Source organism: Triticum aestivum, chromosome 6B, assembly GCF_018294505.1.
Source record: "Triticum aestivum cultivar Chinese Spring chromosome 6B, IWGSC CS RefSeq v2.1, whole genome shotgun sequence".
NCBI lineage: Eukaryota > Viridiplantae > Streptophyta > Magnoliopsida > Poales > Poaceae > Triticum > Triticum aestivum.
Window position 1 is genome coordinate 235,051,500 of NC_057810.1, and position 11,975 is coordinate 235,063,474.

At 51.6% G+C, this 11,975-nt stretch overlaps 2 protein-coding genes across 2 annotated transcripts; one reads left to right on the forward strand and one right to left on the reverse strand.

The window, feature by feature from the left end:
* The first annotated feature begins 1,026 nt into the window (after positions 1-1,026).
* Positions 1,027-5,912, forward strand: LOC123136746 (non-structural maintenance of chromosomes element 4 homolog A). Its single transcript, XM_044556235.1, has 7 exons — positions 1,027-1,470; positions 1,572-1,652; positions 3,207-3,447; positions 3,544-3,640; positions 4,257-4,473; positions 4,564-4,655; positions 5,377-5,912. The coding sequence occupies exons 1-7, from the start codon at positions 1,323-1,325 to the stop codon at positions 5,602-5,604; spliced, it is 1,104 nt and encodes a 367-aa protein (XP_044412170.1). The 5' UTR covers positions 1,027-1,322; the 3' UTR covers positions 5,605-5,912.
* A 239-nt stretch (positions 5,913-6,151) lies between these two features.
* LOC123139128 (uncharacterized) lies at positions 6,152-9,544 on the reverse strand. The gene is made up of 4 exons (XM_044558925.1): positions 9,302-9,544; positions 7,486-7,577; positions 7,232-7,377; positions 6,152-6,935 (listed from the first exon to the last, which is right to left on the reverse strand). Exons 1-4 carry the CDS (start codon positions 9,542-9,544, stop codon positions 6,811-6,813), a joined length of 606 nt encoding a protein of 201 aa, XP_044414860.1. The 3' UTR covers positions 6,152-6,810.
* Between the last annotated feature and the right edge of the window lie 2,431 nt (positions 9,545-11,975).

The following is an 11,975-nucleotide window of genomic DNA, read 5'->3' on the forward strand; positions in this document are numbered from 1 at the left end:
GAACTCCGGCTCGGCCTCGGCACGTACGGGATGGCGCGCCAGGCCGCCCGCGCGTACGACGCGGCGACGTGGCGCCTAGGCCGGCTGCGCGGCCAGATGAACTTTCAAGATGTGTACACGCTCCAGCAAGCTCTCAACCTCGCCCCTCTGCCTCGTCTGAACACAACGGAAGACCGTGCGGAGCACGCCGAGCGGCAACGCCGCCTCCTCGTCGCCCAGGAGGACGAGCGGGTCATGCGGAGTGGCGCCAGCGCCACCCGGAGGACATCGCCTACGAGCAGGCCTACTGGGCAAGGCGCCGCGAGGAGGACACGCAAAGGCGCCGCGAGAAGCGGTTGGAAAGGCGTCAGCGGAAGGCGTTGGCGAATGCGCAGTCCGACATCGTTGCAGCAGGTGGGCAGTCGTTCTTCACGTCGGACGATGATCGGTGGCTGGACATCTGGCTAGACACCTCGGACGACACCGCCGAGGATGATAGCGATGGTGATGATGATAGCGACTTAGAGTAGTTTCTATCTAGTTGTGCCGTAGTTTATCTATGCTTTCGAACTATCTATCTAGTTGCACCGATGTAAAATACCTTTGTATCGTTTTTTATTTATGCAATCTATCTAGTTTTTATTATATCTATGCATTCGAAAATTAAAAAAATATTTTGTGCGCGCGCGCGCTGCATTTTAGCGCGGCTGCTGGAGCGGGCGCAGCGCGCGCGCTAACAGATTTTTTACACGCGGCGCTATAGCGCGGCTGTTGGAGATGCTCTTATGTATGAACTTTGGTACGTACTAAATATACGAGCTCGGTATGAAGGGATCTGCTCTGACCAAGCTTCCCGCAAAATTCAAAATACCGTAAACGAGTTTTACGGAACGACCGATTGCATGATCCACCAAAATGCTCATACAGCGAATCATAGGCCACACATGGAAACAGCCCGGCCGGCACACCGGCGCCTATCATCATCTGCCGAAAGAAAAAGATCTTCCGCACCTCGACGGCCTCTCACCGTCTGGCCCCGTCACTGCTGGGTGGGCCCATTCAACCCGCGCTCCGCAAAATCAACCGGCGGGGTCGGGACTCAACCGGCGGCCGCAAAATCGAAAACTTCGTGCGCACCGCATCCCACCCGCGACCGCGGAGGCGGAGCTTTCAAATCCCCCGCCTCTGCCTCTTATTCCCTCCCCATCTCCAAATTTTCGGCGAAATTTTCCATTCCCCCACCCCCACCCGCCCTTCCCTTCCCTTCCCCCGTCGCTCTCAGCCGCGCAGCGCTATCTAGGGTTGGGGATCGATTTGGGGCCTAGGGTTAGGTCAGTTTCCCCATGGCGGCGGCGGCGGCGGCGGAGGGGTCCGGGGCAGAGGGCCGCGGCGAGGCCGGCGGCGGCGGCAGGCGGCAGCAGCAGCAGCAGGGGCTGGCGGAGCGCCGGATGCTCCGGTCCCAGTACCACGCCATGAAGAGCCTCATCAACGGTACGCCCCTCCTGTTCGGGTTCCTTCCGCGGTTCCATTTCGGGGGTTTGGCGCGGTCCGATTCTGAGTTGTTTTCGTGTGCGCGTGTTTGTGTTGCGCAGAGGAGAGGGATGACATGGCGAAGGAGGACTCCGACAAGTTCGCCTCCATCATCACGCAGGTGGAGAGCTTGCACGAGCAAGGTAAGACCATGAATAATCATACTATCCTGCTCTTACAACCCGCGATTATTTTTCCTCTCTCAGATGGGTGAACTGGGGACTATAGCCATGACATAAAAAGAGCCCCGGCCCTTTTGACCGGGTCTATCAGTCTGTCTAAGTCACCACAATGTACAATCACAAGTTGTAATAATCTCCAAGTGTGAAACGGACCGTGTATTTATTTTCTAATAACGGATTCAGACGGACCTAAACTACTAGAAGCAAACTGCTCTAAAAACTAAATATGTCTAGGGGACATCACTAGAAGTACACCACCGAGCAAATGATATGAACTTGTGTTCATGTAGCTTTGCCGTGACTCATAGAATGTGCGGCATGATCATAAGCTTACTTTCATGTCATGTTCGTAGTTCTACCTTGTTTTATTTTGGAGCTTTCTGAAGTATTCTGTATTTCTGTGTCATACGGTAGAATGGAGCTGACTTAGGAGTATGCATCATAAATAGACTGCAGGTTGTTCTTGCATGTTCATGTGGAACACATTTTGATCTTGTCACACAATGCGTGGCTGTTTGTCTGCAAGATTGCATTTCCAGACAAACGTGGGCGAGTATTGCCGTGCCTTGAGCTCACTGTGGCATGTCAAAATGTTTGCTAAATGGGTGTTGATGAGGGATTTTGGATTTTTTGAAAGGTTAGACTGAGGGCGTGTTCGGTAGCCCTCCAACTTCTCAACTCCTCAACTCCAGATGAGGAGCCCAGCCAAACGGTCCAAAACCTGGCTATGGGAGTGAGAAGCTGGCTATGGGCGTAGTGTAAAATTGGCGGAGTCGTGGAGTTGGATTAATCGAGCTCCCAGAAATCGACGGAGCTAGAGTTTGACTGAAATTACCAGCGATTGCCACCGCCAAGTGAACATCGGGCGTACCAATTCGAGCTCATCCCGCACGACCGCTCTATCCCCACGTTCTCCTCCTTCTCTCGTTCCTCACACCAACCCAAGGGAGCCAGCGAGGAGGCTGCCGAGCCCATTGACCATACAAGTCCGACCGCCGCCCTCCCCGCTCGCTGCCTGCCGTCCCTATTCTCCTCCGCCGCTGCCGTTCCAATCCGCTAGGAGCAGCGTGGGAGCCACGGCCGCTGCTCCCATCCCCGACTCCTGACGACCTCGATGTCCGCTCGTGGGCGTCTGATGTTCTTTGTTGACCAGGAGATGGGGAGTTAGATGGGCTATGTGTGGGCCAGATTCGTTGTTTGTGGGCTTCTGGCCTGGCGGATCGATTTTAGCAAGAAGCTAGCGCACCGAACAGAATGCTCGCTCCGGGAGTTAACGAGAGAAGCTGGCTGCTGGCTACCGGCGACGGAGTTGAGGATTTAGCAGCCGTGGTGGACTACTGAACACGCCTTGAATCCAAAGGATTTCTATAGCTAAAATCCAAATCCCCCTCTCCTACTGGAACAAGCCCTTACGTAAAAGAAAATGTCTACTATTTTCTATGTTTTACTGGTTGGAGCTTTGAAATATTTATGCTATATAAAAAACCCAATTTGAGATGTCCTTCCACAATGCAGTGCAGAGACCCAGGGAGCAAGTAGCGGATGCAGAGGCTCTGCTGGACATCACAAGCACGTTGGTAAAATCCGTGAGGTCCCAGTCAAGTGAAGGAATCACACCTTCTGATTTCGTAACAGCATTGCTGAAGAAATTTGGGCAGCAAGCAACCCTTGATTCCGAGCCTGTCTCGTTGCGCTGGGCTGATGTTGGGCTTTCTGCTTCACATGTCTTCAGGGCTGCGCCTGGATGCTGCACCATGTAATTAAGCTCCTTTCTTCTTATTAGTTCTCAACATTTTTTTGCAGTGCCTACTTGGTATATGACTTAAACCATGCATGCTCTTAATCCTTGCAGGCTTGGACCCATGGATACAGAAGTAAAGCAGCGTAAGCTTTCAGTTGTTAGTAGAAAAAGAAGTGCCAGGCCAACTGAAAATACTTGTCCAGAAGAGGTATTCACATGCTTTTGTCTAGCATAGTTAATAAAGCACTAGAGATTAATAACATCCATTTGTACACTTCTCCCATGATTTGTTTTGCCATCTGTTTGCCTTCTGTTATTGATGGGCGACATAGTTTGAACAATCTTTGGTTACTGTTGTGTAAATCTTAATTAATTCTATGCTTAAAGTTAGAACCCTGATAAGTGCCACACGTGTGGCACGAAGCAATTCCGCCCTGACGTTTTTTGCTGGCAAGTTTAGTTACTCGAGGATGTCAACTTTAATTGTGAAGCATGGCAACTTTCTGTTTGGATGGCAAGTTTCAGTCTTTTGGGGTTTTTTTTCTTTTTCGGTATGGCAATTTTAGTTATAAAAAACGTCAGGGCGGTGTTACTTTGTGCCACACGTGTGGCACTTATCATCTGGGTAAATTATCAATCACCTTCTGTTTTTTTTGAAAGACACATATTAGGCAGTACCATTCATATGTTTGCTATCTTCTGTAGCCACTATTGAGTTTCTGGGTTGCTAGCTAGACTTCTTTCCCTGCCATAGCATTATTATTTTTGTCAGAAATGTATGATCACCTCCAATAGTGGATTCATATCATCTTCTTAATGTGCAGCTTGCCGATTCTTCGGAGGGAGCAAAGACAGACACTGACCGGAATGTGACTGTTGTATTTGATATCCTGAGGAAAAATAAGCGTGCGAGGCTGGAGACCCTTGTTTTGAACAGACAATCATTTGCCCAAACGGTTGAGAATGTTTTTGCACTGTCTTTCCTAGTTAAAGATGGCAGAGTGGCAATAAACATTGATGACAATGGGCACCATATAGTCTGTAAGAATTTTCTCCTATGGTTTCATTTGTGCTTTAATAGTACCACAGAGATGCTCGTGTATCTTCCATAATTCTGTTGGCCTTGCGCAGATCCACGAAATGCGCCTGCTGCTAGTGCCATAGCGTCAGGAGAAGTGTCCTACAGCCATTTTGTTTTCAGATATGATTACAGAGATTGGAAGGTACTGTTTCTTATCATAGAGCTCTCTTACGGTATTTCAATATTTGACCTGGATGGTCAACCTTATTGTTTGTAGTGCATTCATGCAAGAGCAGTAAAACCTGTATTGACTTCTGTTAATAGAAATTGATAAATAGAAACAGCTTTCTATTTGATTTGAGTACCACTATGACTGCATGGTGCTGCTGCTTTTGTAATGGTCCTTAGGTTAAATCATAGGGTAGATCAGATTAGGCTTAAGAAGGAAGAGCAAGGTAACAGGGTTAGAGGAGGCAGCAGGAGATAAGAACTAGCATATGGTTGGTTGATCATAGGTGAGTGCACATCCTCTCTTATAGAAGGATGGATAACATGGTCCATACGGATCTAATCCTAACTTTCCAAACTAATAAGGTTGTATACCTTGTTTAGTGACTAGGGCTGTCTACCCCCTGACTAGATGGGCCATTTATGCAGTTTATTGTCTTGGACCCATCAGCTTAGCATCCTTTATTTAGTTTGCAACAGAAATCATCTTGACCCTCCTAACTTAGGAAGAAATTTTATTGACTCTGTTTGCATCTTCCTCTGAAATGGCTCCTATTTTTGCTAAACGAGTGACTCATTTTCTCTCCCTAGTCCCCCTTTGCGGGCAAGATAAAAGCACACAGTATCATAATTCATCAGATGCTGTAGGAGATTTTAATTTCTCAAATAATCTGATCTTTCCTACCTGTTTTTAGCTTATGAAAGAAGTCGTCCCTGAAGGGCAAGAACTGATGCCGCACAGGACGGCGCACAGCCTCTCTGCTGAAGAGCGAGAACAGATGGAGCCATGTGCGCAACGAACACCGATAAGGAAACTTTGCCGGAACCGAGGTTTGGTTCTTCAGGAGCAGATGGTTGTTGCAGAGACACCCGAGGAGGACAGAAGCTCCAAACGCAAGCGTCTATTCATAGATCAGGAGTGATCATGCCTGCTTGAAATGCCGTGTGCCGTGGTCTACGCTGTGTCTGTATGTAGGAGGTATTTGCCTGATTAACGTACCCATTGTAGAACAAGGTGTGCCATAGCACCGCTTGTGCTAGTTCTTACCTTGAGACGAGATTCCTCCGGGAGAGGAAAGAGGGCAATAGAAATGAAGCTCAATAGGAATGCTACTGTCGTTCTTTAGATCAGTCGGCTTAAATAATGTTCTTGGATCAGACTTGTATAATGTTGCTCACGGTAATATGCTTGTGCTGATAGAGAAAAAGAAAATGTTTGCTTCTAGCTGAACCAAAGTTCCTATTCAGCATTTGTGAGTAGTCTGCTTATGGTTTGATGATTGTATCGGTTTTTGCATGATTTTCCCTTAACTAATTGGGCAATTTTCTTCTTAATTATTAATTGAGGAGGCAAAAGCTGCCTCCGTTTCAAAAAATATATATTTCTATTCATAGTCTATAATTTTGACAACAAGTGGGTTTCTTCCACTCCATTTTTAGTTTTGCCTTTAGATCATTCCTCCACTGAACTGGAAAACCATCGGGCTACGGCATGGATCGACAAGAAATTTATCGGTCTGTTTACCGATAGGAGATGCAGAGCTTCTGTTTATGCATTTCCGAGAACGAAAGTAGTATGCAGACGATACTCACTAGCCGATCATCACAAACACCATGAGGAAGAGAAACGTTTTGATCTTGAGACCCTCAAGACGCGTCTGGCCTGCGCAGCTCGTCGTCGCCATGGGCGAAGTGGCACCTGCCGGCGAAGGCGCACGACCCGCCGGCAACGAAGCTCACGCACAGCCTGGTCTTGAAGCTGCTCCCGGGTCCCATGGGCTTTCCGAGCTCGCCGTCGCCGTGCGCGAAGTGGCACCTCTCCCCCCACTTGCACCCCTCCGGCGCGCCGTGGTTCTTGCAGAGCCGAGTCTTGACGGTGGCTGGTGCCGGGTCGCCGCCTAGGTCCAGCTTGCTCATCTTCTTGGCAACGGCCTGGTCGGGTTCCTGGTGGCCGCTGGGAACGCGATGGAGGAAACGGCAGTCCTCGCCGAAGGGGCAGTCGCCGGCGCTGCGCAGTTGGCGAGAAAAACAAGATCCACCGCGAGGAATTTACACGAGAGAAAATTGATTATACAGCTGCTGCAGCGAAATCCTTGTTTGTAGATATGAAATTTTTGTTCACTGGTTTGTTAGCGCCACGACATTCTTTTTTTGAGAAAAATGTGCTTGCGGAATGCCAACCTGAAAAACCTGGTGCAGATCTTGTCTATCTTCTTCGATTTGCATCCTGCACGCGTTCGAGGTGGCTCCGACCCTGTTACATGAGAGGAATGTTTGAATCGCATAATGCAAAAATGTAAAAAAAAAAGCGCAGTTCCATGAACCACCAATCAGTCGTGCTGTTCCATGAAAAACAAACCTGTCAAACTATTTTCTTTGCAAAAAAAAAAAAACACAATTTGAGTGAGGCGGCCATCTAATGATGTACTCATGTAGTAGTACAAGTCTAAAGTTTTTTTTTTCCGAAACCGATACAAGTCTGAAGTTACAACATGGCCAAAATTACAACACAGCACTGCCGGGAGGAGAAGGGACACCGGTCGTACTCACCACCCCGCGGTTCCGAGTCCCACATGAGCGATGCCGCTTCGACCTCCCTCTTGCATGCGTGGATGCCAGCGGGCAGCTTGTCGCGGCAGGCCTCACGAACAGAGAGCAGGGACTCCTTGGAGTAGGCGATCCTCCTCTCCTCCACCCTGCGTACGTTAACTAGCAAGACCGCGTCACGAACCACGCATCAAAGACGCGCGCACATGCTGCTACTCTGCACACATCGGCGCGTACAGAACTGGGTAGTACAGTACCTGGGAGGAGTATCGGGGTCAGGGGTGGAGCTCATCTCGACGGCGGACGGCGGACGGCGGCGGCGGAAGGAGCGCAGCTTGTGTGAGCAACACTGCTAAGATCCACAGCTTTATTACGGCGATCCCGAACCGGCCTATATATGCACGCGTCATGGACTCGTGGCCCCTGCGGCAACAATAAGTAGTAAATAAATAATAAATGACCGGAACACGTGAGGAACACGGGAGGCCAGCAGACGGCGGCCGGCGCCCTCCCAGGGAGCGTTACGTTACGTTTACCGTGCGTGCGTGCGCTGGCTCATCGATGGGTGCGTGCCGTGCTCTGCTCACCTCGGGTGCATGTCCCTTCTGCGCTTGTACTGTACGAGTAACATCAGCGACACGGGCTACGTTCCATGAGGGAAAACGCTGAGGTCTAGGAGGAAGAATGAAACTTCGGAACTACCGTACGTGTTGCCGTTTGATAGAGGAGACCCGCGTGATGGCTTCCACGGTGTTGTCTAGACCCTAGAAGACCATGATTCTAACTAATAAAATATAAGTTATACATGCAAAAAGTAATATCATTGTAAACTATATAAATACGAATCCAATAATATAATTTCTTGTGACATGTATTAACATTTTGCTACTCAAATATGTGGTCAAAGTTTGACCCAAAATACGTTACGGACTAATAAACCCAGACAAAGATAGTTGTAGGCTAATAGCTGGCACTTTTGCTTAGAGATGCTAATCGTTCGGAATTAATTAGTAGGTTAATTAGCACATGCTAATCAATGAATAGTCATTAGCAAAGGGGGTGTGTCCAACCCCATGTCTCTTCTCTATCTATTGTCAACATACGCCTGTTCGGGAGGGATGCCTCAGGCACCTCTTCTACTCACCTCTCCCTCCTCGAAATAGGCTTTCACCCCGCTATATAGATATAGCAACCACACGATACAACTGATAGTCCGATGCTGGGGCAGACAACACAAGGAAGCCCAAAAGAAATAACAGAGAAATAAAAAGAAACTAATGACAACAGAGTCGGGTCGACAAAAACGATGGTGACCCGCAACCGCTGCGCCCGCCGGAGAATTTCCACCACGCTCCTAGCACTTCGGACCGCCGCACACCAAGCAACACCTTCAGGAAGGAACGCGACGATGCCGACGCTGTTGCCCGGACTGGTCCTAGGGTTTCCCCCGGTACATGGAGGGGCGTGTGGAAGAGGTAAGCCCGGCGCCCTTCAGGAAGGACCGGTGGCGCCCGCGGGCGTCACCGCGTCGGTGCCGGCCAAGCCGACAGGGATTTCTCCCATCCGCCACACATCCACAGCCCCGGCCGCTCCGTCGCACTCCACCAATCTTGCCGCCCACCAACATGCGCCACCACGGTCTTTAGATCACCACCGCCGTCTCACCATGGAAAGAGAAGCGAGACCGACGGATCTGAGAGGGGACAGCCGGGAACAAGGAGCGGCAAAAATCAGCAGCCACGCGGGAGGGGACAACCTCCACCGCCCTTGGCGGTCACCGGCCGGACGCAGCAATAGGAGCACAACAGGCCCACGGCCCGGCCGAGCCAAAAAGGACTCGTGAAGCTCCCGTCACCACGCTGCAGTTAGCGCGCCACCGTCTTCGCAACCCCCCGCACGAGCCGCACCTCCGTCCGTCGAAGCCGTCACACACGACCAAGCGGCGAAGTGAAACCTACGAGGCCGAGAGGAGACAACCGGGAACGATGAGCGGCAAAATCGGCAGCCACACGGGAAGGGACAACCTCCACGGCCCATGGCGGTCACCGGCCGAACGCAGCAAGGAGAGCACACCTGGCCCACGGCCCGGCCGAGCCAGATAGGGCTCGTGAAGCTCCCATCGCCGCGCTGCAGTGCGCGTGCCTCCGTCTCCGCAACCCCCCGCACGAGCCGCTCCTCCGTCCGTCGATGCCGCCGGCCAGGCCCGCCCAGACCCAGATGGGGCCCAAAAGGGCCCAGATCTGGGCCAGGAGGGCGTCGCCGCCTGTCGCCGCGCCAGCCCACAGCCAAGTGGTTGTGCCTCCGCCTCCTCACCATCCGGCGCAGCGCCGCCGCCGGAACCACCGTTGCCCGAGGAACACCACCGCACACCCGCGATGGGGAAGGAAGACCACCCGCAGCACCACCGGAGGACCGAAGCCGGCCCCCCGCCACCACCACGGGGCACAGCCGCCGCGGGCCAAGCCCCCATCCACCGCCGCAGCACCGCAGCGCGCCGCCGGCCGGAGAAGGAGCCGCCTCGCCGCCGGACCCTGTGCACGCCCGACGCCACCGCCCAGGGAGGGAGCCCCGCGCCCACCAGCACCAAGACGTGGAGGAGAGATCCCTCGCCGCCAGCCACCGCGAGGGGCTTCGCCCCGGCGGTCCCAGCCAGCGGCGGAGGCGGGAGGAGGAAGGGGAGGGCGCCCGCGGCGGGATCTGGCACCGCCGCTCGAGCCGCCCGCGGGGGCAAGGGGGGACTTTTTCCTGTCCGTCTCAGCTGCTACTCGCTAGAGGACTCGTCGTTCGCCATTTTTTTATCTGGAATAGATTTCCTCTCACCTCTCCCCGATGTAAATATACTTGAGAATCAAGAGAAATTCGAACTGATCATCCATTCACTTTTTTTGAAAAGGAGGTTAAACCCCCGGCCTCGGCATCAATCGATGCATGCATCCATCTTTATTAATTAGCCCACAAAGGTTTGACAAGAACATCCATCAAATCACCCAAAGCCATCACTCACACCTACAAATTCGATAATGAGGAGTGCTCTCACTTCCCATATCTAAAACCAGTGTCGTCGCCGATCCATCCACATAACGTATCGGGACAAACAACTGGTGCAGCAGACCTAAAGTGCACGCCACATGCACACGTTTTAGAAGCCGCCATCTTTATCGGACCACTGACCCATCTTCAGGAGAGAGATCTGTTGGAAATATGCCCTAGAGGCAATAATAAAATGGTTATTATTATATTTCCTTGTTCATGATAATTGTCTATTGTTCATGCTATAATTGTATTGACCGGAACCGTAATACATGTGTGAATACATAGACCACAACATGTCCCTGGTGAGCCTCTAGTTGACTAGCTCGTTGATCAACAAATGATCATGGTTTCCTGACTATGGACATTGGATGTCAATGATAATGGGATCACATCATTAGGAGAATGATGTGATGGACAAGACCCAATCCTAAGCATAGCACAAGATCGTGTAGTTTGTTTGCTAAAGCTTTTCTAATGTCAAGTATCATTTCCTTAGACCATGAGATTGTGCAACTCCCGGATACCGTAGGAATGCTTTGGGTGTACCAAACGTCACAACATAACTGGGTGGCTATAAAGGTACACTACGGGTATCTCCAAAAGTGTCTGTTGGGTTGACACAAATCGAGACTGGGATTTGTCACTCTGTATGACGGAGAGGTATCTCTGGGCCCACTCGGTAATGCATCATCATAATGAGCTCAATGTGACTAAGTAGTTGGTCACAGGATCATGCATTGCGGAACGAGTAAAGTGACTTGCCGGTAACGAGATTCGACGAGGTATTGTGATACCGACGATCGAATCTCGGGCAAGTAACGTACCGATTGACAAAGGGAATTGTATATGGGATTGCTTGAATCCTCGACATCGTGGTTCATCCGATGAGATCATCATGGAACATGTGGGAGCCAACATGGGTATCCAGATCCCGCTGTTGGTTTTTGGCCAGAGAGCTGTCTCGGTCATGTCTGCATGATTCCCGAACCCGTAGGGTCTACACACTTAAGGTTCAATGACGCTAGGGTTATAGAGAAGGTTTGTACATGGTTACCGAATGTTGTTCGAAGTCCTGGATGAGATCCCGGACGTCACGACGAGTTCCGGAATAGTCCGGAGGTGAAGATTTATATATGGGAAGTCATCATACGGTCATCGGAAGTATTCGGGGGTTTACCGATATTGTATCGGGACCACCGAAGAGGTTTCGGGGGTCCACCTGCCCCGGAGGGCTCTATGGGCTGTATGTGGAAGGGAACCAGCCCCTAAGTGGGCTGGGAGCCACCCCCCTAGGGCCCATGCGCCTAGGGTTGGGGGGGACCCTAAAGGGGGAGCCCCCTTGGCTTGGGGGGCAAGCCCCCTCCCCTTGGCCGCCGCCCCCCTCTAGATCTCATCTAGAGGGGCCGGCCCCCTTCCCCTTCACCCTATAAATAGAGGGGAGGAGGGAGGGAAGCCACACCACATCCAAGGCGCAGCCCTCCCCCTCTCCAACACCTCTCCTCCTCCGTTTGAGCTTGGCGAAGCCCTGCCGGAGAACCGCTGCTCCACCACCACCACGCCGTCGTGCTGCTGCTAGAGCTGTCTTCCTCAACTTCTCCCTCCTCCTTGCTGGACCAAGGCGCGAGAGACGTCACCGGGCTTCACGTGTGTTGAACGCGGAGGTGCCATTGTTCGGCGCGTAGATCAGAATCCACCGCGATCTGAATCGCTACGA

What these genes read in the sequence shown, in the direction of transcription:
- LOC123139128 (XM_044558925.1), bottom strand. Translation starts at nt 9,544, where the DNA reads ATGGTGAGGAGGCGGAGGCACAACCACTTGGCTGTGGGCTGGCGCGGC. An exon ending in GACCCCGATACTCCTCCCAG is followed by an intron (nt 7,378 to 7,485) that starts GTACTGTACTAC and finishes TAACGTACGCAG; the next exon opens with GGTGGAGGAGAGGAGGATCG. An exon ending in GGACTCGGAACCGCGGGGTG is followed by an intron (nt 6,936 to 7,231) that starts GTGAGTACGACC and finishes CTCATGTAACAG; the next exon opens with GGTCGGAGCCACCTCGAACG.
- LOC123136746 (XM_044556235.1), top strand. Translation starts at nt 1,323, where the DNA reads ATGGCGGCGGCGGCGGCGGCGGAGGGGTCCGGGGCAGAGGGCCGCGGC. An exon ending in CATGAAGAGCCTCATCAACG is followed by an intron (nt 1,471 to 1,571) that starts GTACGCCCCTCC and finishes TGTGTTGCGCAG; the next exon opens with AGGAGAGGGATGACATGGCG. An exon ending in AAAATACTTGTCCAGAAGAG is followed by an intron (nt 3,641 to 4,256) that starts GTATTCACATGC and finishes CTTAATGTGCAG; the next exon opens with CTTGCCGATTCTTCGGAGGG.